The sequence below is a fragment of the Pezoporus flaviventris genome, unplaced genomic scaffold (genome assembly GCF_033815535.1).
Source record: "Pezoporus flaviventris isolate CSIRO_AGI_PZ_B2104156 unplaced genomic scaffold, CSIRO_AGI_Pfla_v1 ptg000007l, whole genome shotgun sequence".
In the NCBI taxonomy this organism is placed as follows: Eukaryota; Metazoa; Chordata; class Aves; order Psittaciformes; family Psittacidae; genus Pezoporus; species Pezoporus flaviventris.
In genome coordinates this window covers 4,591,835-4,618,828 of record NW_026892555.1, presented here as the reverse complement: position 1 = coordinate 4,618,828, position 26,994 = coordinate 4,591,835, and the positions used below count along the sequence as shown (strand labels likewise).

At 42.1% G+C, this 26,994-nt stretch overlaps 1 protein-coding gene across 6 annotated transcripts in view; it reads right to left on the bottom strand.

The window, feature by feature from the left end:
- The window catches only part of COL22A1 (collagen type XXII alpha 1 chain), a 222,257-nt gene that overhangs the window by 179,428 nt on the left and 15,835 nt on the right, over positions 1-26,994 (bottom strand). For 5 of the 6 annotated variants that reach the window (XR_009742416.1, XM_061447681.1, XM_061447685.1 and 2 more), the window contains 2 exons: positions 15,445-15,609; positions 10,191-10,757 (listed from right to left, as the gene is read on the bottom strand). Coding sequence is in view for 5 of the 6 variants with exons in the window: in XM_061447681.1 (XP_061303665.1) it covers positions 10,191-10,757; positions 15,445-15,535 (658 nt within the window). In the remaining variant the exon portion in view is untranslated. The remainder of the gene's footprint in view (positions 1-10,190; positions 10,758-15,444; positions 15,610-26,994) is intronic. The other variant, XM_061447683.1, reaches the window with a different exon arrangement.

The window sequence follows — 26,994 nt, the reverse complement described above, 5'->3', positions numbered from 1 at the left end:
TAGTGGCATAAAGAATTATTGTATTCCCAGAAAGTGGCAGGGAAAGATCCAACTCTGGATCTGGGTGGCTTTTGGTAGTCAAAGCGAGGAATCACAGAATCATAGAATAGAACCATAGAATAGCTAGGGCTGGAAAGGACCTTAAGATCATCCAGTTCCAACCCCCCTGCCATGGGCAGGGACATCTCACACTAAACCATCTCACCCAAAGCTCTGTCCAACCTGATCTCAAACACCACCAGGGATGGAGCATTCACAGCTTCCCTGGCCAACCCATTCCAGTGCCTCACCACCCTTACAGTAAAGAACTTCTTCCTTATATCCAACCTAAACTTCCCCTGTTTAAGTTTGGAATATGGTGCAAGCAACTTACCTAAGCTCTCTCAGAAGTTAATGAAAAGAGATGGGCACCCAGAGGTTGGATCACGCCACCTTGTCTAAACACTTTTCTTTGAAAAGGATGAATCACTCTCTGGAGGTGTCTACTCCTTTCCACTATCAAAAGAGTCTAGACAAATATCTTTCAGGCCACTGCAGTTAGATGATATGAATCCCACTGAAGATACTTGAATATAAAGACAGAATAATGTTTAATTCAATTCATGGATCTCAGTTCTGATCCAACATCTGTTTTAAATTCAGAAACACTCTTTAAGTTATTTGAGTCATTTGCCAGAAAGCGTTAGCACTAGCGACTACAATTCTGCTGCACCATCCTACTTGAGTCATATTAGTACTGCAGCCTCTCACAGAGATGTTATGTCTTCACTGCCAAAACTGAGGTTTTTATAGTAGTTAACTAATATATGCTATCCATCTTGCTATAAAACCCTGGAGGAACAAAGCACAGTGATTTCCACTGCAGTGTAGCTAAACGAAGTCTGGCCCAGAGGTGGTGGGTTGGGTTGATTGTGTGTAGTTACACTGCAGTAAAAATGTCCTGTATTTCATCTTCACTGGGGTTTTAACGTGTGATGGCTTTTTATCTACCTCACTGTAAAAAAAAAAAAAAAAAAAGACTGATGCTTCAGGCTGGACAGATTCAGCTTTATTTTCTGGAGTTTATATATCTATAAATAGAGAAATAAATGTGCTATACATGGACACTCATACACACATATCTATGTATATTATATATAGATGTATATAAAATATGTATATAAATATATATATAAAATATAAAGTTATAGCCAAACTGACACTAAATGTTAACTATTAAACTGTAAGGAAAAGAACAGAGGTTTGAAACCTGACATCACACAAGGCTGCTATTCAACAGTTTAGGACAGGGAGCATCAAAACCCGTATCATCCTATTGAGCTACCTTCCCTGAAAGATACCCACCCTCCTTCTGGTCAGCATTAGCAGTACTACTCACAGTTACCAAAACGGAGAGCATGCCAAGAGGCATTTTAGGCAGAAATCTGAACAATTCTCCATCATTTGTAACTACATTAATACAGCAGAGCTTCTTACAATTTCTTATTTGCATTTTAAAGAACCTAATGAGTACTTTATCAAAAAGCAGTTCTAGGTGTTCAAAATGCTCCCACTGCTTTTGTTTCACATTACAAATGAGATTACTGATTTGAAAAGGAATTTGGTATTTGCGTGTAACTTGTAGGGAGCTTGATGGGATTGAAACACTAACCCTACAATTTACTAACAAAAATAACCCACCAGACAAACCGTGCTGCAGCTCTAGCACTGGGAAAGAAATATTCAGCAGACCAGTACATTGCATTCAATTTTGCCTGTTGGCTTAGCTCATTTGAAAACAAAAAGAGAAGCTGAAATTCAATGGCAGGAAGAGCTGATAACCTTGACAGATTTCCACAGAAGAAAGGATGCACCACATCATATTACCAAAGGATGAAAAAGGATATGGTTATATCATCTGAGTTTGAACTCCAGTAATAGCATGAAGGTCTCTTTTGCAGAATCCACGCCAGGTTTACTTGTATCAAAGCTCTATCTACAGCCTCAAAATAACCCCTTAGACACTTAAATGACAAGCTTTGCTTTGCTCCTGAGCACAGGGATAAACAAACATAGGCTTCCAAAGGTGGCTCAGCAAGACTCAGAACTTGCAAAGATTTCATCACAGATCTTAAAAATAGGTGTTCCTGCTCACTTTGTTGCAGGTGTTAATGTGGCAGCTTACCTAGATCTGAGCTTAGTTTTGTTCTTACAGTTCACTTCTGCTGTGAAATTGCTTCTGAAATCAGATTAACTTTCAGGTAATGCAAAGAACTTGATTCATTACTGCAAAAGGTCACAGGTTTTCCAGTGAAGCTGGACAAAGCAGCCATTTAGCCAGGCCATAGGGTTTGTGTTAAACTTCTGCCTAAGTGTCACAAGCAGCCTATGACCAACAGTGGCTGTGTCCTTCCTGCAGGAGCCAGCACCCCCATGGTAACTCCAAGCTCCCTCATTACTTCGAATATAAGGATCTCCATCCCTCATTGCCCTTATTCATCACAAGACTTTGAGACTGGAATATATGGAGCCACAAGACAACAGTCCTGAGAGACTAAGCTCACCATTGCCATAGGGGGTTTACAGAAATACTGGAAGCTGCAGGGTTCAGGAAAACCACTAGGTTTCAGGAAAACTATAATATGCAATGATGGAACCTTTAAGGAATTGCATGGGGTTTTGCATGTTCAAACATGACAAACATTCATACGCCTCTATTATTTGCAGTAAATTCTACCAGCTCCACCAGCAGAACTGGGACTAAATCTCCACATCACCTTTCCAGACTTGGCTTTCCCTATCCTAAATAGAAGTACATCCCCAAATCGCGGGACAGCAAAGGAAAGCTAATTTATAGGTGAGCCTAACCAGGCCAGGTGATGGTCTAGCTACATTTGTAAGCTGTGCTGAAAGATACTGTTGATTTTGGCAGCACCAGTCACATAAAGCACAGGGAGGGGGGGAAAGGCAGGCCTAAATCATTCTGTAAGTGGTGTCATTCCAGTGTAAAGTCAGTTTGGAGGCTGTTAATGAAAGAGGCAGAAAGCCCTGACTGCACAAGAGCTGCTGAGGTTTGAAACAGTTTAGCTTTCTGAAGCACACATGGAAAGGGTTTTTTCCCTTATCTCTGTTATTCTTGGATACATAAGCTGGTAACTAAGCCTGATACCTCTGGGGGGTTTTGGTGCTTTGCCCTAGTCTCTTATTGAGCATCTACCCAACCTCAGAGGTTATTCCTTCTACTGAGCACTCCCTATCAGCCTATCAGAAAGCAAACACCACGATAGATAGTGCTGCCCCAAGGATGAGTCCTTTCTGTTATCCCATCACTTGGACCCCACCAGAGCAGACAGAAAGCCTCTGCCTGATTGCAGCTGTATACATGTTGGGCTCTACAGCCTAATTTTGAATGTGCTGAGCACCCACAGCTCGTGCAAAATCGATGAGGGCTGCAGGCGGTGTTGAAAAACAACCTACTAACAACTTTCAGCACATGACTGTGTTCCAGCTTTCTGCCTGTTCCTATTTCGGTATTTCTGTCTCATCCCTAGGATATTTAGAAATTGCTCCCATAGTCACCATATTTTTCCTCTTTTTGTTCTCTAAACGGCACATTACTTTTTCATAAGATGTAATTTCTCCTGCCACTGAGATCCATACTTTTCCTGCATTTCTCAATGTTTCTTTCTAATGTCTGAGTCTTCCTTTTAGTTGCCATGAGTCTAATCTTCTTCCTGCATTTACAATTAGTTTTGCTGTATATCAAACACTGTTCTTAGAGATTCCTTCTCTGAAATGCAAGAAAAACTGTAACAAGCTAAGGTGATGTTATCATTCAGTTAGATTCTGTGATTTTGGACAAGGCATCGTTGACAGTTGAGATTCATTGCTATATGTAAAGTGATTGTCAATGTTTTGTGATGTTACTATTTGTATGTAACTGCTAAAGAAAAATTAGACATAAGAAAGGCAAGTCCAGAAGGGTTAGTTACTCTCATTTTATCATATTTCTACCTTCAGAGCCCCTTACTAAGGTTCCCAGCAGTCTGTATGAAGCCACAGGTTTGGACAAACTCCTTTTTTCAGCTGTATCAAAGAAGTGTGGCAGTAACACTGTTTTCTGCCACAGATTTGTTTGGACAACTCGGATTCATATCCTTGCCCCCTCAGCAAAAAAGGAGAAATTGCACCACAGCTGCTGAAAGGCTGAATTTCTTCCTCACCCGAAGGCAACACATAAGGCATCACTTTTTCCAATATACAAGGGAAGAAAAATACATTGATAAATCACCTTCCAAAGTTATAACAGAGCTAACATCCATTCCAGGGGAGAGAAGCTGCTTGGGTACAGGTCACACAAATACCAAAGTGCTGCCTGGAGACACTGACTGTATCTAAGTGAAGGCGATGGTCAGCTTGCTCATCCCACCTAACAACATCAGCAAGATGCTACACGCCAGACACTGTGTGTATCCGAGGAAGGAGAGCTCTGTCATTACAGCTACACCCCAAACAGCCAGAAGCTAAGTCAGTAGTAAAGCAGCAATAATTAGGCATACTGAGGAGCCTATTTAAGGAACATATAACAGAACCATGAAGAAATCCATCTGCAGCGGGATATTTTTGTTGAACAGACCATTTATTTGAGGCAAGCAAGCTGTGCTGGAGCCTAGAAGTAGGGTTTGAATGGGAAGAACCTGCCCAGCCACCTACTTTGTACACACTTAAACCAGAGGATGCCACAGCACAAGCACACATTTACAGTGGGAACACATAGAGGATTCTCTTCAGCTTTCTGAACTCCTTAGCTAATGTTTATCAAGCTGATATGAACTGGCACTGTATCAAAGGATGCAATCCAGATCTTCCTCACACTTTTTATGTGTGTTCTCACCTTGTGCCAGTTCCTCCCCTGGGACAGCAAATGGCCATGTGGCTGCATGATGAACTGAATCTGAATAAAAACTAGTCTGGGAAAGAAAACAAGAATATTCATTGGCTCCCTGCTGTAGTTCATGGAGGGGCCACATAAATGCTTGTGCTGGCAGATGGGAGAAAGAATTTAGGAAGACTTTCTTTTTTAGCAGTGGGGCTGGCTTTAACTGGGCATAAAACAGCACTGTTGCTAAGCTCAGAATAAACCTGTTCATTTCAAAGCCCAAGCAAAATAGGAAGTTATTTGAAATCATAGAACTGTTAAGCTTGGAGAAGACCTTTAAAATCATCACAGTCAGCTATTAACCTGGTGCTGCCATGTCCACCACTAAACCATGTCCATGAGCATCACATCTACACATCTTTGAAATGCCTCCAGGGATGGTGACCACTTCCCTGGGCAGCCTGTTCCAATCCTTTCAGGGAAGAAATTGTTCCTAATATCCAATCTAAATCTCCCCTGGCTCAGCTTGAGGCCATTTCCTCTTGTCCTGTCACTTGTTACTTGGGAGAAGAGACTGACCCCACCTCACTACAACCTCCTCTCAGGCAGTTTTAGAAAGTGATAAGGTCCCCCCTGAGCCTTCTTCAGACTAAACCCCGCAGTTACCTCAGCCGTTGCTCATCACACTTGTGCTCCAGACACTTCATCAGCTCCATTGCCCTCCTTTGGACACACAATTTAAATTGTATAGAGGTTACACAATGGCAGGACAGAACTGTATCCACAATCCAGGAAAACAGTCATATCCACACCATCTCTGGAGGAACACAGGACCAACCAGCAGCCACTGCACACTCCCTAAGTACAAAGATCTCTGTCCACCAGACACCACAGAGCCCGCTTGCTCTAAGCTGGTGGTGACCAGACCAAGTGGAAAATCAGGTCTGAGAGAGTCAGCCTACCCTTTGTTATGGTCTCTGTGCATTTTTAACATTGAAGTCAAGGAAAAAACAGCTTGCTGTTCTTCTGTGAACATACCATGACCCTGAGCAAAGCTGACTTCAAAAACCTTTTAGATTGCTACTTAAAAATGGTTTTCAAGGTATTTCTGGAAGCCCTTTTGCATCAGAAACAGAACAGTGGTAGCATAAGACTTATATTTTGTGCACTGCATATATAACACAAAGTCTACAAAGATGTGCAAACAAAAATAAATGTTATGAATCTTGTGACTCCTTTTGGTATTATATCATAGAATCATAGAACAGCTTGGGTTGGAAAGGACCTTAACATCATCCAGTTCCAACCCCACTGCCATGGACAGGGACGCCTCACACTGAACCATGTCACTCAAGGCCTTGTCCAACCTAGCCTTGAACACTGCCAGGGATGGGGCATTCACAGCTTCCCTGGGCAACCCATTCCAGTGCCTCACCAGCCTTACAGTAAAGAACTTCCTCCTTATATTCAATCTAAACTTCCCCTGTTTAAGATTGAACCTGTTACCCCTTGTCCTGTCACTACAGTCCCTGATGAAGAGTCCCTCCCCAGCATCCTTATAGACCCCCTTCAGATACTGGAAGCTGCTATGAGGTCTCCACGCAGCCTTCTCTTCTCCAGACTGAACAGCCCCAACTTTCTCAGCCTATCTTCATACAGGAGGTGCTCCAGTCCCCTGATCATCCTCATGGCCTCCTCTGGACTTGTTCCAACAGTTTCATGTCCTTTTTATGTTGGGGTGTACACAATACTCCAAGCGAGGTCTCACAAGAGAAGAATAGAGGGGCAGGATGGCCTCAGTAGAGGAGCAAGATCACCTTACTATCACAGGCCTCACTATACCACTGGTACCAACCAGTCAGTGAAACATTTTTCCTTGTGTTTGCAAAGCATTTGAGATTTATATGATGAGATAATCCTTTGGTCTTCACACATCTAGAATCACAGAATCATAGAATGCTTTGTGTCGGAAGGGACCTTAAAGTTCACCCAGTTCCAACCCCTGCCACAGGCAGGGACACCTTCCACTAGAGCAAGGTGCTCCAAGCCCTGTCCAACCTGGCCTTGAACACTGCCAGGGATGGGGCAGCCACAGCTTCTGTGGGCAACTTATTGCACTTGCAGAGGAACTCGTTATGTCAAGGAGCTCACCAAGCTCAGAGATAGCTAAAAACTGCTTGTAGAAAGGGCTGCGTTATACATGAAAGTCATTACAGGACACAGACCAATGCTCAGTATAATGCTTCTGTAGTACTTCCTTAGAAAACATCTGTTTGTATTTCTTCTATTACTAGCTGTATTTAAAAAAATCCACCCAAATCTTAGCAGAGTCTCTACCTTTAAAGCCAAATTTATTTTCAAGTTGTGAAATCTGATGTTTCCAGTAGAGCAGAGGCTCAGTAATTGCACATCCATATGCACATGCACATACATATGCACATGCACATACCCAAGTGCTCTGAGGGTCCTAAGTCACAGGCTCTGCTCTCTGGAGCCAGTAAAAGCTGAGAATGTTTTGGGGAAATCCTTCTCCTCAGCTTTGAAAACTGTATCTTATCACCTGCCTCACTTATGGATAACAGAATAAACCCAAATATGACAGCATCCAAAGCACTGCAATTGGTGTTGTTTAGAAACAATTACCTCTAGGCAGGTATGTATGTTTTAGGTCACCATTGCAACATCTTCTGCATTGAGGCTTAAATGTCAGTGCTAAACAGTGCTACCAGTTTCAAACCAGGTTGAAAACTCTGTACATGCAGTAACATAAAATCCAGCTTTAAATTAAATCTGAGTTGAAATAAAGCAAAAAAAAAAAAAGCTCTCTTTGACAAGCATAAAGCCACTGTTTACCTACAAGGAGCAGATGTTGGTGTATTTTTAAATCTACCAACATAGCTGCCTGTTGTTATCTCTACAATATATAAGCAGAGATCTTATTTAGGAAGCACGTAGCATCTCTGAAATCTTTAGCAGAATGTACCTCTGCTGCTTTCCCGTGAAAGCATCACCCATTTTTTTGCCTGCTAACTATAGTTCAGACTGTAATGGAGAGGTTTGGCAAAAATATCTCCCACTGCCACAATGTCCCACTGAGCAGACATGGTATTTTCCAATTCTGCTATGCTTGTTTCCACAAGATCAAATGAGAGCTAAAATGCTATTAATGCACTTAATGATACTGTCCTAGCAATAAATTCAGTCAAATATAGCAAGATGGAATGACTTAGTCTAGAACAGATGTCCAGTGAGCCCCTAGATGAGTGATTCTGAACAGCTGTTGGCATGAAATGCAGCATTTACAAGACTTCAGGACTCCACGTCTCAGCACTATGAGGACTGGAAGACTCATCACTGCTCAGTACAACCAAAACACTCCTACCATTTCCTCTCCTCCATTCATGTGTCTCCCAGGAGCCCTCCAAGGATTATGTCTATTAAAACCCTAGCTTGGCTGTGACAACGTGTGCTTTTGTCTTAGGATGTGCATGAACTGAACAGCAGCTTGGCTTGTGCCTTTGTCACGTCCTCCACCCACCTGGTGGTGTGCATGGTCCTGGTTAATGCACAGCTGTCATTAAAACCACAGAGTTAACTACAACAGCTGTAAAAGGCTTTACCTTCTAAATACCTATAGGGCATAGCCCTTACAGTAAACTCTCTTCCTATTCCTACTGTGTTAACATGAAGAGGCACAAGAAATCACTTGGTTCTGTTCTGCACCAGCCCTCTCTCACCTCCCAGAACAGTTCCACCTCACATATTCAGATAACAAAGAAGTTATCTGACCTCAAAACTAATATTTCTGCTGATCCCATCCTCTATTTCAGTAGCCAGCTTCAGTGACAGCAAGAATTTATTTGTTTAGACCTGAACTAAACATCATGCCTATTAAAAACATTTTGCATGCAAAACAGTGGATTAAAGAAAGTAAATAATAAAATTAATAATAAATTAATTATATTAAGTATGTCAAATAAATTAAGTATGTCAAGAATGATTCTGCCAAAGAGCCATTTCCTTGCTCTAAGTCTAGGAAAAAAAGACATATAATGGTTTTCCAAGCAGAAAAAAATGAGGTACAGAGGAACAGAGTAAACTATTTTTGATATCCAGTTAAATCAGAACAAAACTGGGCTCTAATTGCATCAAGAGTGATTGAGGACAGATGCTGAGAAGAAGATGACCCCCATAGAGGTGGGAATGAAGTATCTAGGGATGTTGGACCATATCAACAGAGTCCTTGGATCAGAACGCCCCCCAGGAATAGCTACAGCAGACCTTCTATAACTGCTGTTGCTGTGCAACCCAGTCCATTGAACCTGTGTTTGCTGCCTTAATTGATAACTCCTCTTTCTGCCTTGCATCTACTTATAAAATCCACCTGCATGCAATGTGCTCCATGTACCTCAATACCCAATTCCCCTTGTCACTGTTAATGTCCTTACAACTCTGCTTCAGTCATTGCTATATGTGCACGTTTATCTACTTGCTGTTGTTCAGCTAATTCCCTCCTTTCTTCTCCACTCTTCTTCATTCCTTACTAATGTTCCTTGATAGCTGTCTGATTCCCTTTGTCCTTACGCTGAAACCAATCCATTTAGCAGCCTCATATTGGGTTTGCATGGCAAGGTTTGAGTAGCAGGAGGGCTACAGCGGTGGCTTCTGTGAGAAGATGCCAGAAGCCTCATGTCTGACAGAGCCAATTCCAGCCAGCTCCAAGATGGACCCACCACTGGCCAGTGCCGAGCCCACCAGTGATGGTGGTAATGCCTCTGAGATAGCAGATGTAAGAAGGGTTATCCCCTTATTATAGTTAATACATAATATGGGCTACGGTTAACCTATAGTGAATACTGACTTGGGCAAAAGAATCCTAGAAGTAATCACTTTATCACACTCAAGGTAATAAAATGATTCCTTACAGAGTAGAACAAAGTGGAAGACACTAAAATAAAGATTTATCAGCCTAGAATTATAAGCATGAATCATAGAATCATAGAATAGTTAGGGTTGGAAAGGACCTTAAGATCACCCAGATCCAACCCCCCTGCCATGGGCAGGGACACCTCACACTAGACCATGCTGCCCAAGGCTCTGTCCAGCCTGGCCTTGAACACTGCCAGGGATGGAGCATTTACCACTTCTTTGGGCAGCCTGTTCCAGTGCCTCACCACCTTCACAGTAAAGAACTTCTTCATTGTATCTAAACTTAACTTCCCCTGTTTAAGTTTAAACCCACAAAACAAGCCAATCACAGCTTTTCATACCTATATGGTAACTGAATCTATTACAATTCTAACTGTTTAGAAGAGCTGGGAGCTCTACTTACTTTCACAGAGACGTCTTCTCAGCTTCCCCCGGATTTTATCGATGGCGTTGTAATCGGAGACATGAAACACGTGAGCAGACTTGGGCTCTGAAGCAATCTCATCAAGTTCCTCTTCTAGGGCTTCACCAACACCCACAACAAAGATCCTAATCCCAGCCTGATGGGCTGCACTGGCGGGATCCAAGACATGATCCTGGCTCCTTCCATCAGTCAAAAGGATGGCCACTTTTTTAACAGTTCGATCGCTAAGTCTCCCACCAGCTTCTTTGGAAAAGCTGTAGGTGTTGATGTACCTGAGAGCATCTCCAGTATTGGTGTTACCCCCATAATACTTAATGTTTCGTGCAGCTGCTTGAATTTCCTCACGGGTTCTGTACTTCCCCAGGTCAAACTCTGTGGTCGGACGATCGCTGTATCGCACCACACCGACACGGGTTTTGTCTGGGCCGATCTCAAAAGTTTCCACCAAATTAGACACCCACTGCCGAACTTTCTCAAAATTCTCTTTTCCAACACTGGAGGAGGCATCCAAGAGGAAGACAAGGTCATAGTGAACGTTCTTGCAACCTGTAGGAGCGGCAGAAAACATTGCTAAGGGAAGATGAAAGAAGAGTACCAGGCATACCAAATATCCCCTAGGCATGGCTCCCTAGTGAGCAATTTAGAGGAGGCAGCAAACATTCTCCTTAACCTGCAGAGAAAGTGCAGATTCTCCGCCTTTCTTCCTTGTGATTCACCTCATCTGTTTCAGGACATCTACAGATGAACACACACTTTGCTTTGAAATGCAAACCCATTCTCCTCCTGCTCTACTAACTGCCTCTGCTCAGTCTTTCTCCTACACCATCTGCATGCATATTAAGTTTTTTTTCTCAAACTCCATTACAGTGCCTTTGCTCGGGCCATGCTCTCCTGGCAGATCAAGAGACCTGCCCTGAACTTGCCCATGTCAATCATGACCTTGAGTAGCAAAGCTCTCATGCTCCCTCTTCCATTAACATGATGATTGATTTATGCTTAGGTAGTAGCAGTTCTTTTGCTCAGCATGATATGTTGGTGAAGCAAGTTTATAACAAGATTATTTTAATTTTGAGGCTCTCTGCCATTGACTGTTGACTAAAGGATGATTCACTGAATACCGGGATGGCTTCCTTGACAACAAAGGACAGTCGCTTTGTAAGGAAAAAGTTCACTTATCCCCACAACCACTTTTTTGCCTGCAGCCATGATATTTGTAATCTGAGGCCTGTGTAATCCAAAAGGCAAATCTATTCTAATTGCATCTTGCTTGCCCTATGAAGTCAGACTGGTCATATATTTGTCACTTTCTTGCCAAGAAAGGGCATCTCCCAGGAGATGTTTTCTAGCAGTTTCTGAAGCTAGGAGGCTGTAGATTGATAAACGTCCCATAGATGTCAAAGATTTATCAATATAATGCCCCAACTGGACAAAATACATATGCATGTATTAGTTTCTTTAATTCACTATTATAGACCATAGTGCCTAACAAATTATGAGTTTTAAGCATGAAAAAAGCTGCTCTACAAAGGCAATTTCTCTGTTGTCACAAGCACCAACCTTTGTTTCTCCAGTAGTGCTTGTCTCATGTTGTCTCACAAAGTTTAACCACTTTTTTGAAAAGCAGCTTGATAATTTGACCAATTATATGGAGCCCAAAGCACACATAACATGGTACAAGACAGAGAGCTAGTCCATAACAGTGCCTGTGCCACTTTATTTCTCCCAGAGTAACAGGCTTTTCTGTGATCATCTGAACTGGAGTTGTTCTATCTGGCCCTTAAGACATTGGCAATTGCTTTTAAATCCTACTGCTTTACCAGGACCTTAGCTGGTAAACCACATCTACCCACACCCACTGAGAGTAGATCTGTTCTGTTCATTCCTATTTTATTGCAAAACCCTGATTCTCCCAACTATTCCCAGTACCACCATGTTAACCTCCTCTGGGCTCTGACCAGGACTGACCAAGCCTCCTTTCTTGGTCAGACCATTTGTGAGAATACATAACTTAAGCATATACTCATCGAGGACAGTTTAGCTCTAAATACATTAAAAAGTGACATTCCTATTGTAGAGTTTGCATGTTTTCACTCACATCAGACTAGTTCCAGCCAGGTTCCAGTAACTAAATGCCCATCAGTGACTGAGACCCATTAATAATGAAGTGCATCTTCCACTGCAGTTTCATCAGAAATCAAGTCAGGTCTGCTCCATGCTATGAACAAAGTGGAGATGCTTGAAAGAGTCACTGTGAAAGCTTGAAATCCTTTCCTGATGGCCCTGAGAGTAACCCCCTTCTCCAGGGTTTATCTCCCGTGGCTCCCTGACCTTGGGTGGGCTCCTCAGAAAGCTCTGCTGGAAGTATTCGAGAAAGGCCTGTCTCTTCTTCCTCTGGAAGCTGCTTTTAAGTCCTGAAGCATGGACTGACCACCTGGCTTAACCTCAGACCTGCCTCACCTTTATGTGTTTATCTGGAGCAGAGCTGACCCTGGATGCTCTCCTTGGATCTGATCTGGACCCTGACTCATGCTCCTGGCTTGGTCTTGGACCTGCTTCATCACTATGAACTTGCCTGGTATTTGGATTGCCAGTTGAGCCTAGCTGCCATTCCCCAGCCTTCCCTGCTCCCTGGCTGGAAGGAGTGGGACAGGCTGTGACTGTTGAGACCCTGACCAAATCTGACCTAAGGGTTCATGAATCAGCACTGGTGCTTTTGATCCTGCTGGGGCTGTGCACCTGCCCTGAAGAGGACAGGAATCCTGAATATCCCCCTGCACTGGAAAAGAGCGTGGGTAGCTCAGCTACATGAAGATTATTTGCCTTCAGATAAGAGTATAAGCATTATAGGTCAGCATAACACTATAGGTCAGTGCTCATGGTATGCGTGATAGCTGTGAGAGTGGCGGAATATACACCCTGTGTATTGCAGGTGATGATGAAAAATGAGCATCATCTGTTGTTGTGTTAACTTCTGTAGCAGAGTGCATCCCAAGTGCTGCATAGGTGTCTATGGGAAAAGCCTAACCGTATGGGACTGGGACCACTGATAACAATCTGAAGAAGAGAACTGTAAGGGTAAAAGTGAGAAAACTCATGGGTTGAGATAAGAACAGATTAATAATTGAAATATTATTATAATAATGACAATAATAGTAATAATAATTAAAGAAAGAAGAAAGAAGAATAAAGATGAAAAAGAAGAAAATAAAAGAAGAAAGAAAAAGGAAGAAGAAAGGAGAAAGAGGAAAGAAGAAGGAAAAGAGAAGTGTAGTTTTGTTTGATTTTGTCAGAATATAAAACAGGATCTACATAGAATACAGAACAGTAAAAAATAAGCAAGAAATATCCACTTCCCCCCCCCCCCAAAAAAAAAAAACCCTCATTATTAAATTAAACTATTCTGTCTGCAGGAATATTAGGTGAGGTTAACTAAAGAACATAAAGGGTTGAGTATAAAACCCGCAAGGCACAGACCTTCCTTCATTTTAACAACTCTCAGCAGGTGAGATGACTGCAATTTAGAAAGGAACAGAACAGGCAGAATGAATCCTGAGTTCAGGGGTGATGAGCCTTAGAACAAGGAGGGGGTGAAGGTTTAAAAATGATGCTTATTTCAAGCAGTATTGCAGGGAAGAAAAAGATGGTCTTTCAGGATCATTTTCTTAGAGCCTCTTTGCTTGCAGACCTGATGGCAGTGAGATGAAATGCTGCAGAAAAGCTTTTAGTAAATATTAATCTGCATTTTCAGCATGGTAGTGTCCACTGCTGGAAAAAATTGATTGTTTTCCAAGAATGCTATAATGATGTTGTTTACTGGCAGAATCAGTTCCTGTTAAGGGAACATGGGAGATAATTCATAGAAAGTGAACTTTCATTTTTGTAATTACAGGAATACTCTCTGGAAGCATAATTCCAGGAGCTGTGTTCATCCACTCAGACATTGAGTCAACTGTTTTGCAATATTGCTATTAAAAATACTTCACAAACAAGCCGTAAGACCAAAATTATTTAAAGTAATCACAGAATGAACATATAAATGGTACCATCATCATTTCCTACGACTGATCCACAGGTAGGATAAAAGATGAGATTTCACTTTGGTTTATTACTAAGTACTTACTCCTGCTAAACTTCATCCAAAAAGCCTTATACAGATCATAAAGTAGCTGTTCCTTAGAGCAAGAATAGGTCTAAAAAAGCCTTTCCTTTCTTATAAATTACCCAAGCGTACAAAATAGCTTTTTTTCCTAGAAAAAGGGACTGAAAACCTCGACCTCAAAGTAACTTTGGGCTTTTACACCAGTAAATTGTGGGTTTACAACCATTTTCTGTCCCTGAGATGCAGCATCATTTGCAGCCAGACAACTCGTCTTACTACTTAAGAAAAGCCATGTCCTTGTCAAGATTGCTGATAGGAACAGTCCTTTAGCTGCATCATCCTCTAATGCAAACCATTCAGTGGCTTTCTGGGGAGAGTGCTCACCAGCACAGGCCAAAAGCCATGCCAGGGAGCATGCTAGCAGCTATACAGTATCATATAATCATGGAATGGGTTAGGTTGGAAAGGACCTTAAGCTCATCCAGCTCCAACCCCTGCCACAGGCAAGGACAGCTTCCACTAGAGCAGCTTGCTCCAAGCCCCTGTGTCCACCCTGGCCTTGAACACTGCCAGCGATGGGGCAGCCACAGCTTCTCTGGGCACCCTGTGCCAGCACCTCAGCACCCTCACAGGGAAGAATTTTTCCCTAAAGTCTAATCTAAATCTCCCCTCTTTCAGTTTAAGCCATTACCCCTTATCCTATCACCATGTACGAGCATATGAACCAAGGAGGGTATGAACAGTGTCCTGGCCCTGTTTAGCAAACTAGGAAAGTCCCAGCTAGACAGAAGATTCACCAACTCTAATGTGGCATCCACTGACTCCAACTGATGAAGTGGTCTCCATACCAGTCTGAGGTACATGAAGTGTATCCATAGTAAACTGTGTGCTGCTCTCTTTGCTGTGGGTAGCTGAGCTAACCATTAAGCCTGTGGCAGAAAAGAGACCCTACGTAAATCATAACCTTGATCCCCAGGCTATCTCCATTCCTAAAGTCTATTTTATGTCTTTTCAGCAGTAAATGTTTCGCTTGTTTTTTTTTTCTATCGTTTTCCTCATAGTAATAATAGCTTCTCAACCATGTAAAAGGCCCAGCAGCTACTTAGCATGGGCAGTAAGTCAAACTGCACATACCTGCTCTTTGTGCCTCAATTCGCTCCCCGCTGAACACAAATGTGAGAAGAACCAGGAGATGGGGCACACAGCATCTTCCCATCATGGACATCTCCGTATCTCCTTTCTCACATTAGTCTGTCTGTTCTCTGTGGTGAGAAGCTCTTTAGAAATCCAATCCGTAGCCTAGAAAAGGAAATAAACAGCAAAGGTTACCTCAGAAATAAACAGCAGTCATGGTGCAAGTCATGGAGCAACATTTTGGAGAGCTGTCTCTTCCGCCTTCATTTTACTCAACTAGACACAAACTGCTCAGACAAAGAGGCGGGATTTCACCTACTTTCCAAAAGCTATACTCTTTCACTAGCTCTATTCAGCATGCAGCAGCCTGAATGGAAACAGGAGGGAGATTACCAGATTATTATACTTTAATTGAGCCCACTGCCAAGTATACAATCAACGCACTGGAGTGGAAACTATTCTTGACCTGGCCCTCCCACACATTCATCATTAGGAGATACACAACACAGAGCAGAGATACAAACCACTGCAAATCACACACAACCGGTTGCTGCTTCACCCACTGCTGCTTTCAGTCCCACAGCCTCAGAAATGACAACTGCTAAAAATACATGGCTGCTTTCAAATGTATATTTGTTGCCCTCAATCCTTCTTTATAGGAGTAAACTCAGCAGCTTCAAAACACACCTTTCAACTTTTCAGTTTAAAGAAGTGCAAAAGCTTAGGTGGATGATCTTCAGTTTAAGGTCATTGGTTTGACTTTACCTTGACTGAAGCCGGTGGTGGTGTAACAAGGCATGTAAAGTGGCTGGGCTGTTAAAAGTTTAACTGTATTTTCTAACACTAGATCAACATTTATAATATTAATTTTATTATTTATTTATTGCTGTTGTCTTGCTATTTTTTATTAGATCATAGAATCAAAGAACGGTTTGGGTTGGAAAGGACCTTAAGATCATCTATTTCCAACCCCCATCACATAATCACTGCAGTTCTATCTACTGTGTACACATACAGGGGAAAACAGTTTCCACTCTGTAGCTTTCCAAGGAATCATTCTGGAAAACTTTCTCCCTGCTCCTGAATCTGCCTTTTCCTCTCAAACACAAGAGATTTCTTCATCCATTTTTAAAGGAATTTCTGTTTCTTCAATCTGTTAACATGCACATCAGTTTCTCACTGTTAGCAGCTGGGTAAAAGAGGCATGAAGGGAAACTGTATGTTGTAGATCATCACTGATTACACATTCTAGGATATTTCTGTTCAAAGCAATAGCGTTCTGTGGGAATCACAGACAGAAAGAACGGTGGTGTCAGCATTTGTTCAAAACCAGCCTTGATCAGCCAAATGCTGGGCCTATCTCTACCATGTATCAGAAATAAAGTGTGTGACATCCTGGGTTAGGAAATAAAAACGGGGAAATCTTATGCAGTTGTTGAGATGAGCTGTAAATCCTTATTCCCAGGACAAAATACAGGCTCCTATTTTTCACAAGTCCATATCATATGCAGACAAAGAGAAGGAATATATCTAATAAACCCTGCACCCTTCAAATGAGATTTGCGATGATCTGCCAGCAGCAGAACATAAATGCAAGAAGGAATACTTTAAAGAAGAAAAATCATGATCGCTCAGGTATCATCCCCACCTCCAAAGGCGCTGCAGTTTATATCTCAACCAGAGGGTGTCCCTGTGAGACAATGAGGTGCTGAGGTTTAAGGGAGCTGGAAAAGGTTACGGGGTAAAAAGGGCATGAAAATATCACCGCCTGCAGAGGGATCAGGGCGAGCATTACTTAAAATAACTATGGGAGCTTAAGCCAAAGTTTTTCCTCCCGTGTATCTTTTAGGAAACATTGTTTTCTGGTGCTGGGGATGTTAAAGCAGGTTAGTGGCAGCAGTGAGAGATGGGAAACCAGATCTGCCGTACGGCACTTCATAGCTGGGTGCTCAAAACAGCTTTTCAATGTGTCTGGGCTTGCATCACTGTGAAGCTTTGTAAATACAGTATTAAAACAGCCTTTGCCAGCTGCTATTCCACATGAGGCCAGGATAAAAGAGGCAGAGCACCAGCTGGTGTCAGTCAGAAGGACGGCGGATGGACAGATGGATGCTGGATCAACAGGCAGAGGATGCAGCCTGACAGGGAGCTCAATGGATGTGGATCTCTTGGTACATGTGTGACTTCTGCCCCAGCATTAGGACCTGCCTACTTGGCCAGGTCTGAGAGCTGCGTCTCTAAGGAGTCATTCCTCTCTGCTCCACAAAAAAACACTTCAAGAGCTCAATTCTGCGCTATGAATGCTGAAAGGTGTCTCAGAACAGTCATTTAGGCTAAAAATAGTGGGAAAAAAAACAAATAAAATCATAACATCTGCTTAAAATCTGTATTTATAACCTGTGGTGGCTTTCATACACATCCGTGATTCAATATTATTCTTGCATTCAGGCCAAAATACATTATTTTATCTATTTTTTATAGCATGAAGAGTTGAAACAAGTCTCTAAACATGCAGCTACTTTATGTATAGATAGTGAGAGAAAATTGCCCCACTCACATCAACAGGATTCAATTCATGGCAAGGCAGTCTTCAGGGGTGTTAGAAGAATGGTTGGAGATAAAGCCTTTTTTAGTTATGAGTTTTCCACACTCATTCCTTTCCCACCTTAGCCTGTCTCATCCCAGTCTCAGATTACAGCAGCTGACCAACATTTCCCTTTCCAGAAGAAAGGGTCGAAAAGGAGCCAGAAGTGTGATGGTTTAGGCTTCAGAGCAATCCAAGAATTAGAACTTCTGTTTAGTTGACCCTATTTCCAAATGACCAAAGTGGATTTTTTTATTGTCATTATTTTTAGTTCAGCCACTCATGTGGGAATAATTTTCTTCAAAGTGGCCTAAGTGAACGTACATCCTTCAAAAATACCTCTTTTTCCCCTTTTATCTCACAAACATCACTTTGGGTTTCCCTTGTGGCACATTCAGACGTGTTAAGTGATATTGCAAAAAGAACTGACAAATCCTATCACGTCTGAGTTTATTACCAAACAGTGGACTCTGTGTCTGAGGCCCTGTTTTTAATAGCTTAATGGGAAAAAAAAAAGAGGTGGATAATTCTGGCTACATGCAAACATGATGTGGGAATGGCATCCAGGCTGAGAAGTATGCTGGTAAATGTTGAAGTCAGCTCTCTACACTTAAAATACAGGCATAGTACTAAGCTATTCATACCGACTCACAGCTGAGCAAACATGCAGAAGATAGATACAAGCTCTATATAACCTTCAGCTTCAGGATAGCTATTTCAGGGGGGCTGGTATAGAGTTTTAGATCAGTGAGCATACGTGGTAAGGCCTCTTTACTTTAGGACGGTAAGTAAATGCTTTGGGAAATGAATGCTTATAAAAAGCAGCATTCAAAAGAAAAAGAGTTGAAGGAGAACTGGGTCTTCTCATCTCAAAAGTACTTGAATATTTTGCTCACTGTTGGGCTTCCCTTGTACTCTTGAGGGATGCTGCTTTGTCTTCTTGAGCTTTAGCCCTTGAGGATGGGAACAGAGCTAAGACTTGGCCTTCCAAAGTACCACATACATATCCAGAAAGGAACCATAAAGCTGGACTGCACTTCATCATGGGATTTACTCCTGTTAGAAACAAAGGCAAAGATTATCCTGACATCAATTTATTTAGGAAACTAAACCCCTGTATTTTGCGAATAAGATGATGGTGTTTTTTATCCTTCTCTGTATTTGTCCTGCCAGAGCCTGATCCTGAAGGGACATACAGTGACTTTGTTCTAACCTCGCTTCTCAAGAAGGTGAAATTCAGACTCTCTATTAGCTGTTACATCACCATAATTCAGGGGACAAGGAAGAAAAGCTTCTGTGAAAGAACAGAAGCAAACCTGAAATGGCATCCTGAAATATAAAGGAAAAAGAAGGGGCAGGTACAAAGAATGTGGCAGAGAAGAAAACTTCATGGCATTTATAGGACAAGGCATTTAAGCACAAGCACTGGATAGTCCCTATTTCATCCTCTCCAGCGATTGCTCTTCTGTCCTGGTTTGAGAAATGTCACCAACGGCAAAAACCATGTGAGTCAGAGGTGGAAAAATACAGAACGTTTTCTGTGATCTCTCATCCTTCAGAGGAGGGATTCAGCCACAAATATTAATAAAACCAAACAAAACACAACTGGAGTCAAGGGTAAGATGGCATTTTTGGAGCGTGATTTAATAAAACTGCTTCTACCTCATGCAAGCCGAAGTTCAAAGACCCCACAGGGACAGTACAACGTGATTCAAGGCATAATGCAAAAAGCATGTCCAGTTATGGACTTTAGTTTCCTCTTTAACATATCTGAGCCTTTACTTATGTATTATTAAATAATACACTGAACTGTTCATCATGCTGTTAAATTCAAGGGGGACTGATGCTATTATTGTGCTTAATTTCATCCATTCGCCTGCTACCACTGAACATCACCGTATTCCATATAAATGCTGAAACTATGGTGGCATTAATAATGTGATATTAAATGGTTTTGGTATCGTCCTCTGAAGAAGAGCTTAGCCTGGGGGGGGAAAGACAGTATCCAATAATACAGCTTTTCACACACATAAAGAGAAGAAAACCCTGGACACTAATACATCTGACCTGTTAGTAGAGTGGCCTGATGGTGCCTCTTCCAACTACTGAACTAAGCAATTTAATTATCTAAATTAATGCTGATATGAGCAGGAAGCCAACCGTATAAAAGAGAGATGGGACTTTCTCCCTACCCCAGTCAGCCCATGAGGTTGTATATCTTTGTTCAGTGCTTTTTAAAGAAATCATCCAATGGCATTTCTGGAAGACATGAATCTTCCCAGGCCTGATCCAAAGCCAACTGTAGTTAATGAAAAGAAGGTAATTGATTTTAATGGGCCTTATTTCAAAACCTATGTGAAAGATGGAGCAGAAAATTCTCTGTTAACACCAGAGTTGTTCCTGAGGTACTTCGTTCAACTAGAACTGATCCAAGGTGTGCTTAAATCAAGGAGGAGACTATCAGCAGCTCCACAGGACATTGGATGGAGATATTCATGCACCCTGCTAGAGAGCAGCTCACCAACATCTGCTCCAAAATGCTGGTGAGGCTGCAGTAGGTGAGAATTTGTTCTCTTTTGCAATATCACATCTCAACTTCTACCCCAATCCATAAAAAAAGACAATCAGAGCAGAGAGATGGTTAGCATGAATGCCAGACAAAGCGGTTTGTCATCTTTATGGGAGATGAAATAGGGAGGTGGGAAAGCTCAGCAGACCATTCAAACCCATCAATTTGCTTGCCTTAGCTGAACTCTATTACCCCCCATGAAGTACTTGGTGCTGGAGCTACCAGGGCCCACGAATTATTACTATTGCTGCAATTGGAAATAAGTTTGATTCTGTAAGAAATAAAGTTTCTACTGAACAATTAGAAGGGGAAATATAATAAATAGATATTTCCTAAGCAACAGGTACCTGTCCAGGAGGCAGAACAAGACAAGAATTGAATGTGGAAAAAAACATCATACAGAGAAGCAAAACAATAAAGCAGAATAAATCCTCATAGAGGGACTGGATTAACACAGTGCAGGCATTTCCTAATTTCTCTGTGCTCTACTTTACAGTTTAGAAATGTCCTTTTAACCTCTGTGGTGCTGCTCATGCACAAGCAAGGAAACGTGAGAGAAGGTCAGAATTAGAATTCAGCCACTCCTAACTCACTAACCTGTGCTTGGATCGTGCATCCCTCAAATTGACCCCTTTGCAAATACATCTACCAGAGACGCTTTAAAACAAGCTCTTACTGATTGCCTGCCAAATCACTGCAGTTCTAAAATACCCGAAGTGCTAGACGAGGACTTTGCAATGTATTTTTGCCCGCTGCAGCCATGCAGTGTCTGCAGGCTGAAACCTTGATGCAATACCCCCAAGTATAACTTCAGTGATTTGTCCAGAGGAGGTAACTCCAGATTTAAATTGTACTCTTATGTTTCAGGCTTAGACATCTTTCTACTGATTGGCTAAGTAAGAGAAGCCCAAAGCTAACCTGAGATTACGAGTCTCTATGATAGAATCTCCCAAATCTTATGGTTAAGGCACTACCAAATCCATACCATCATTCCCTAATTAAGTTTTCTGCTTCTACATGTAGGCTGCACTCACATGGTGGGACCAGTTGCGTGCTGCATCTGCGTGCCAGCTCCCTGCTGGGACAAGACATGGATCTCTGTTCTACAGTGCTCCAGCTGCTGTGCCCAGGAGAACAGATTCCACAAAGTGATCATAGATTCATGGAATGCTTTGTGTTGGAAGGGACCTTAAAGCTCACCCAGTTCCAACCCCCTGCCATGGGCAGGGACACCTTCCACTAAAGCTGGCTGCTCCAAGTCCCATCCAAACTGGCCTTGAACACTGCCAGCAATGGGGGAGCCACAGCTTCTCTGGGCTACCTGTGTCAGGGCCTCAGCACCCTCACAGGGAAGAATTTCTCCCTAATGTCTAAACTAAATCTCCCCTCTGCCAGCTTCTCCAAGACTTTTAAGATTTGGCCAAATGGCTCAAGCAAGTCTTAAGAGCATGCCACAGAGTGCAGCTGTCTCTTGGTCTCCCAACATCTTACCAGGAGCTAGAAACAAGCTACACCAAGCAATGCTTGAGAAAGACCCAGCAGTTCTTTGGCATCATCAACCAATCTGTAAAGAAAACCTATACTGCACCATATGAACACATGTGTTTATTGACCATCCAAGTGGTAACCCTGTCTCACTTCATCTAATCAAGAGCTTGAATTTCAAAAGAATTTCTACATCTCAGATGCTGGTTCTGCATAAAACACTATTCCATAAGCATCTTAGTTAACTTTTTTTCAGGGAAAAGACTCTCAGGAAGTGTGACAGAGTGGGGTCCAAGGAATTAGGAGAGCTGCGAAGGGGAAGCTTTGCCCATCTGATTTGAGAAAACAATGTCTGGAAAACAGGGTTTGCCCAAGAACCTGGCACCAGCACTTGTAGTTCTCACACTGGTAGTTTCTTGTTTATTTACTAGCTGGCACAACCAAGAAGAAAATATTGAACTTGAGACTCAAGCATCAATGTGATAGTTTTAGATGCATTTTTTCTTATAGCAAAGTTGCTTTTCAGTGCTGCATTTTGTCTAAATCAACTTTTTCCCCTTGATTTTCACTTACTTTCCTTTGGAAAGCACTCGTCTAACTTTTCAGCATGGACCAGGGAACCAGGAACAGAACAGGAAATTCAAAGTCAGTTAACTTGTCATCATTTATATGGGAGTCATCCTCTCCTACCCCTGAAATATCCCCCAGTATGTACTTTGAGTCACATAGATTGCAAGCCATTTACACAGCTGTTATTACACACTGTGCCCCTGCAGCGGCTCATCCATTGAGGTGTAAATATATTTGACTCCTGCAGATATTAATACAATGAATTAGATACATAATAATTTATGAATGGTGATGTACTTCCTAGGAAGGAACACACGCTCCAAGACAAATCACTCAATAGCAGCTGCACAGTTCACCCACCCCAATAGTGCTTCTGTCACACTCAGGCTAAGATAGAAAACTGTCCATTGTCTTTTTCCCACCTCTTTTAAACTCAACAAAACTCTGAAATATCTCTCATGTTGTCACTGAAGCAGGGTTTGCAGCGTATACATGTGCTAGAATGAGAAAGTCCACCACCTGCATGTAATACAAGGCACACTGTTTATTTAGGGTAATGGATAACATCATTCACTGGCCTTCATGAGTAGAGAGTCCAATTCAAACATTTAAATTATAACAGCCACTGCTGGCTGCAGGAAATCCAGATTAATGAGGAGAGATGTAAGCAAGACAAGGATCAAAATGATGTCCACAGAGGAAGCAAACAGTTCAGGCTATAGAAATACTTCTCTATAGAATGGAAAATCTGAGATTTGTCCCCAGATCTACATGCTCAGGCTGTCTTTACTGCTATATGTGCAAAGCATATTGATTTGTTACAGTCACAAAAGCTCCGTCCTCTGGCCTAAGCCTTATAACCTGAAGGGATAGTCCCACAAATCCCATTTCCTCTCAACAGAGGTAGAGCTTTTCCAGCCCTTATTAACTATTAGGAAGGAGCCTTTTACATTGAGTCCCTTGAGGCTATTCAATATGAGAGTGCTCTACTCTTACAGCGTCCATTTCCTGCTTTTTATATCCTTATGGAAGTTCTTCTAGCTCTCGGAATGAAACTTAATATTTTCTTTTTTAGTACAGTAGAGGATTATGTCAGTAAAAAGATCCATATGTCATGGCTTTATATAGTCAGCTAGCAGAGCTGGAGCAAGGAATTGGAATGGGGTAACAGCCTAAATCTGTTTGGAAAATAGGCAACATACTTTCTAACAAAGAGAAGCCCAGTAAATGCATATTCCAGAACTCCTACTGATGCCAATGCAAGGAAGAATTGCTTCAGATTCCTTGCCTTATGCATTATGATAATAGCCTGGATAAGGATTACCAGAATCCCTGCAAGCTCCAGAGGTGAGGTCATACCGATTGCCTGTCACTCTCTGGGTTATTAACAGGGATATGCTAATGTGAAATGTACCACACACTCACCCACCACTTCCAACACTTCTGAACTTCCCTAATACAGGCACATTAACGCCTTCTACTTGCACTATGGGAGTGAATTGCTCCTCCGTATGTTCCAACAAGTTGATGGACACCTAATGTCATGAAAGTTTGTTCAAAACCAATGACATTTGATGAAGAGATTTAGTATACCGAAGGATTTCCATGGTCCAGTTTCCATGGTGTTGGCCTTTGTAATGAAACCCAGAACTCTACTGTGGACACCAACACACGAGCAAAAGTGACAGATCTGTGAAGAAAAGCCATGGAAACAAGAGACACCTGTTGTTACCATGGGAAGTGCAGATAGCAGGACTACAGCCTCAGCCTTGCCCCTTTCTGAATCTTCCCCTCTTTACCCAGTTGCAGGAGGCGTCATCCCCTGTGCAGTATCCACTGCCTGAAATCCATCCACGTGAAGTCTCTCCATGCTCATGTCTACTGAGAACAAGCAATGCCACTTCTCTTTTAACACACAAGAAAGAAAAAGAACAGATGAATGGATATAAGCAGCTTGCAAGCAACCTTTTCCCACTGGGTATTCTAGGAAAAGGCCATTCTGTGCTTCCTTGCTGCAGCAGGACCCCAGGGTAGAAAGCAATTCATGGTTAGCTGATGTCACATTGTGGCAGGAAAGCACTGGCCTGAAACAACAAAGTGAGGCTGGAACCCACATAGGATTGAAGCTTTTATTTCTTATAATTGTATAACTCTAATCATTTAAGGCAGAGGCAATTCTGAGAAGACCCAACAGAACTCTAAGGTTAAACACCTTAACCTGTTTAGGTGTCTGCAGAGTGGGGAGGTTGTATGGAGGATTTGAGACTGAAAATCATGGAAGCGAGTGCCTCAAGACTTTTTTGGCTCTAATCCCAAATGCTTCTCCCTCCCACAAAAGGAGCTGGGGCTAGGAGGAGAGAGGAAGATGAATCTCCTCTGACCATAAATGTCTGCACTGCGGATGTCTTCAGCATCAACACAGACTCCTTTAAAATAAGAGAATTAAGAAGCACTCCTCAATGCACCACCAGATTTGAGTGAAAACAAGTTGGATAGAATATCCTTGATGTCTCAGCCGTCTCTGCCCAGCATCATGGCCAACATCTACATGGTACTAGCAGGCAAGGGGAACACACAGGAGTCAAGCAGAAGCAGAGATTATCCAGTGTCAGAGATCCTAAGTCTGAGCCTGAGATAAAACAAACTTTATTCCTCCCAGTTTCCAAATGCTACACACAGGAAATCCTGTGAATCCTTCTGTGATCTTGCCACGATCCTGGCACTGGGAGACCTACAGCAAAGTTCTGTCTTGTCACTTTTCTTGGCATTGCTGCTTGCATGGCTGTGAGCAATAGGGATGATGAAGACAACACTTAAAAGAAGTACAGCAAATTTGGGTCTGAAAGTTGTAAATTAAACAGGAAAAAGCCTGTAGCCAGAAGAAAGCATGCAAACTACCTATATTTTCTACTAGAAAGGGGTCTCATCACCACTGTCACTCACACAGAAAGGATAAGAAACCAAAAGTTGTGCTCTACAGCCCATACATTCCTTTCACACCAGGAACTGACAGACACAGGAGGCCCATCACTTAGTAGCTTACAAAAAATGTCACTACCAGCTACCCGAGCACAACAGCCTGCACTCAAGACAACAGGTGGGACAGTGTCAAGTCAATAATCTTGACATGGCTGGAAGGGTTTTGACCCACCTCAACTCACACCCTGACCCATTTCCTCTGTTCTGCTTTCTTCCTTCTAATTTTCATAAATAGCTGTAGGAAGAAGTGTGATACCAAGCTGTCTCATAGACCTGAAACAAAATCTTATTTGATTCCCTTTCCTTACCTATTCATATGTAATGTTCCTAATTTGTTCCTTAAAAGAAGAGATAGTTATTGGTTAGGCAATAGTAGATACCAAAGATTGTAGTATTTGATAGGAGGGAGGATATTTTCAAATGGGTAAGGACTCAAAAATTTCCAAAGTTCCCATTATTTCCAAAACTGGTGACACCCTTGCATACTGAATTGCTATCTCAGGAGCAGAGTATTGATTTTCAGTGTAAGTCTTTTATGGTACAATATCTCTATCCATGTGCTCTGTTCAGGTGGATGGCCAAGGGCTGTGTGACAACACCAAGAAAGCAGTATTTTCTTCATAACAGAAACAACTGGAAATGAGAGAGACAGGATCAGATGGCAGGACATACTGTAGCTACAAGGAAAATAAGAGCAAACACAACACTTGGCAGTTTGGTGGAGGAGAAGGGATATGAAGAATAGCAGAAATGGAAAAGAGATATCCATATGGACAGCAGTGCTAGAACTTCAATGAAATCACATCTGTGCCTTTCTGGACTTTAAAGGTGAATTTAAGACACTGTCTCACACCGGGCTATTTCTGAAGACAAGAGCTTTGGCTGGGATTTACCTCATTAGACTCTAAACAAATCCATAACCAGACTGATTTTATCTCTTCCTAAGGCAGATGAGTAAAATAAGTGAACTACTCACAAGAAGCACTTCTTTTCCCTAGATGCAACAAAAGGAGCCTAAACAAACAGCTAAGATTTAGATGTTGGAATTTAAGAGACGCTAATACTTCAACAGATGTCTACTGGTCAAGGTGATCAAGAAAGGCAGCCAAAAGCAGCAACAGCTAACAGATGGTAAAGATAATAATAGGAAACTTTAGCAAGTTCAGAGGCAAGAGGGTGTAAAGACTTGAGTATAAAGTCTAATGAGGAACAGAGGAACAGAAGCAGCGCATCTAGATTTCTAAACAGATACCCATTCCTGAATGATGAAATTGCCCTAGGAAAGCAGGTTTGGGTAGAAGGACCAAAGCAGAGCTAGGAAAATCAATGTCTTTTTGAACTTTTATACTAGAAAGAACACCTT